Consider the following 1,576-nt stretch of genomic DNA (forward strand, 5'->3'; position numbering starts at 1 on the left):
CGGTGGCAGCAGTTTTGGCCCCCCCTGCTTGCCGCGCCAGGCAGTGTTGGTTGCTGCTGCCCGCCCAGAGCTCGCACGCTGGGCAGCCCACAGGCAACAGTGGCAAACACTGCCTGGTGCAGCAAGCAGGGGGGCTGCAGCTGCTGTCGCTACGTGCAGCCCCAACGGACAAGGCTGGAGCCGGCACGGTGCCCAGGCTGGCAGCAGGGCCAGGTTACAAGGTGGTGCTGAGCAGGGGGGCGGTGGGCAGGGGGAAAGCGGCCCATCATCAAATTTTTTAGGGGCCTTGCGGGCCAGATAGAATGGTCCCCTGGACCAGATCCGGCTGGTGGGTCGTATTTTGCCCACCCCTGATTTAGTTGGTCTAATACTGTAAAAGACTAATACTAAATACTCATTTACCCAAAGAGCCTTCTCTGCCTACCTCTGGAGACAAATCTAGTCTGAGAACTGAAACTAAGCATCAGAGATGCTTAGCGGGATCATCTAGACTGAGCATAGTCCCACTGGGTAGAGTGGTTTTCTTTAATCTTTACTAATCTGTAGAGGAGCCTCTGGGAACCCCATAAGATTTGGTCCATGGCCTGTTGTGACCCCTTTATAAACTTTTACAAAGGTTACATGAATGTATTGTCTCAAATAGTAGATGATAATTAGAATTTATAATCCCTATTCCATGACGATATCTTTGACCTTTAACATATCTTCAATTAAAACTATATATAGGTTTATTTTTTTAAAGCATCTTAAAAATCAAATAATATGATTAAATAAAAAAATCTGATGTAAACGTTAAAAATCCTACTTTTAAATTAAAAAATCGTTTATTTTTATCCACCCTGTTTTAAACCCTGTGCTACGCCTCAAACAGCCCCAAAACACCCTCTCTAGGGGCTCATCCCTGTTACCAGGATCCCCAGCCCCGGCGCCTGCTGCTGCTAACGCCTGCGGGGGTGGAAAAGTCTGAAGAGCGGGGTAAGGGTTCAAGCCACAGGGGCTGGCGTGTGCCGTGTAGGACACTGAGAGACCCCCTAGGGGAAAGGAGAGCTTTGTTGTGCCACAGTCTCACTTGCTCTGCCTGGCTGAGCTCCAGAGAAAGCTCATTGCTATCTCCGGTGGCCATAGTGCCCCCTGCCACTGTCTGGACTGATTTGCTGCCTGAGCTCTGAGGGGCCTGTTTTTTTTTCCTTTGGAGCTCGCCCTCCGTGCCACCATCACTGGGAACAGCGAGTCAGTCCAGGTGACTTACTTTGCCCAATGTCCCTGGAGGTGAGGTGCCATGCCCAACCCCACTGCACCCCAGCGTCCCAACTCACTCGGACTCCGGAGGGGCCAGGAGCCCGGCGCCTGACAGGAGGTAACCCCGCCCATCCCCCCGGCACGCATGCGCGTTGCGGCCCGCCCGGAGCCTGACAGGAGGACCCGCCGCAGAAGGGGTCGGTGGTTGGGCGGGGGGGGCGCGGGGGGCGGGAGCCGGCAATGACGCGGGTGGAGATGGCGGACGAGGCGCTCTTCCTGCTGCTGCACAACGAGATGGTGGCCGGGCTGCACCGCGCCGCGGAGCAGGGGGAGGCGG

The 1,576-nt window shown here is 55.0% G+C and overlaps 2 protein-coding genes across 3 annotated transcripts in view; one reads left to right on the plus strand and one right to left on the minus strand.

Annotated features, from left to right (window-relative positions):
- The window catches only part of LOC102378332, a 9,242-nt gene extending 7,834 nt beyond the window's left edge, over positions 1-1,408 (minus strand). Inside the window, exon 1 of one of the 2 annotated variants that reach the window (XM_025201379.1) lies at positions 1,250-1,408. The gene's annotated coding sequence lies outside the window, so the exon portion shown is untranslated. The remainder of the gene's footprint in view (positions 1-1,249) is intronic. The other variant, XM_025201370.1, reaches the window with a different exon arrangement.
- Positions 1,409-1,467: 59 nt separating this feature from the next.
- TRAPPC6B (trafficking protein particle complex 6B) overlaps positions 1,468-1,576 on the plus strand; it is an 8,984-nt gene continuing 8,875 nt past the window's right edge. Inside the window, exon 1 of the mRNA XM_014519035.2 lies at positions 1,468-1,574. Within this exon, the coding sequence (XP_014374521.1) occupies positions 1,480-1,574 (95 nt within the window). The 5' untranslated portion in view covers positions 1,468-1,479. The remainder of the gene's footprint in view (positions 1,575-1,576) is intronic.

The sequence above is a fragment of the Alligator sinensis genome, unplaced genomic scaffold, assembly GCF_000455745.1.
Source record: "Alligator sinensis unplaced genomic scaffold, ASM45574v1 scaffold280_1, whole genome shotgun sequence".
NCBI classification, from domain to species: domain Eukaryota; kingdom Metazoa; phylum Chordata; order Crocodylia; family Alligatoridae; genus Alligator; species Alligator sinensis.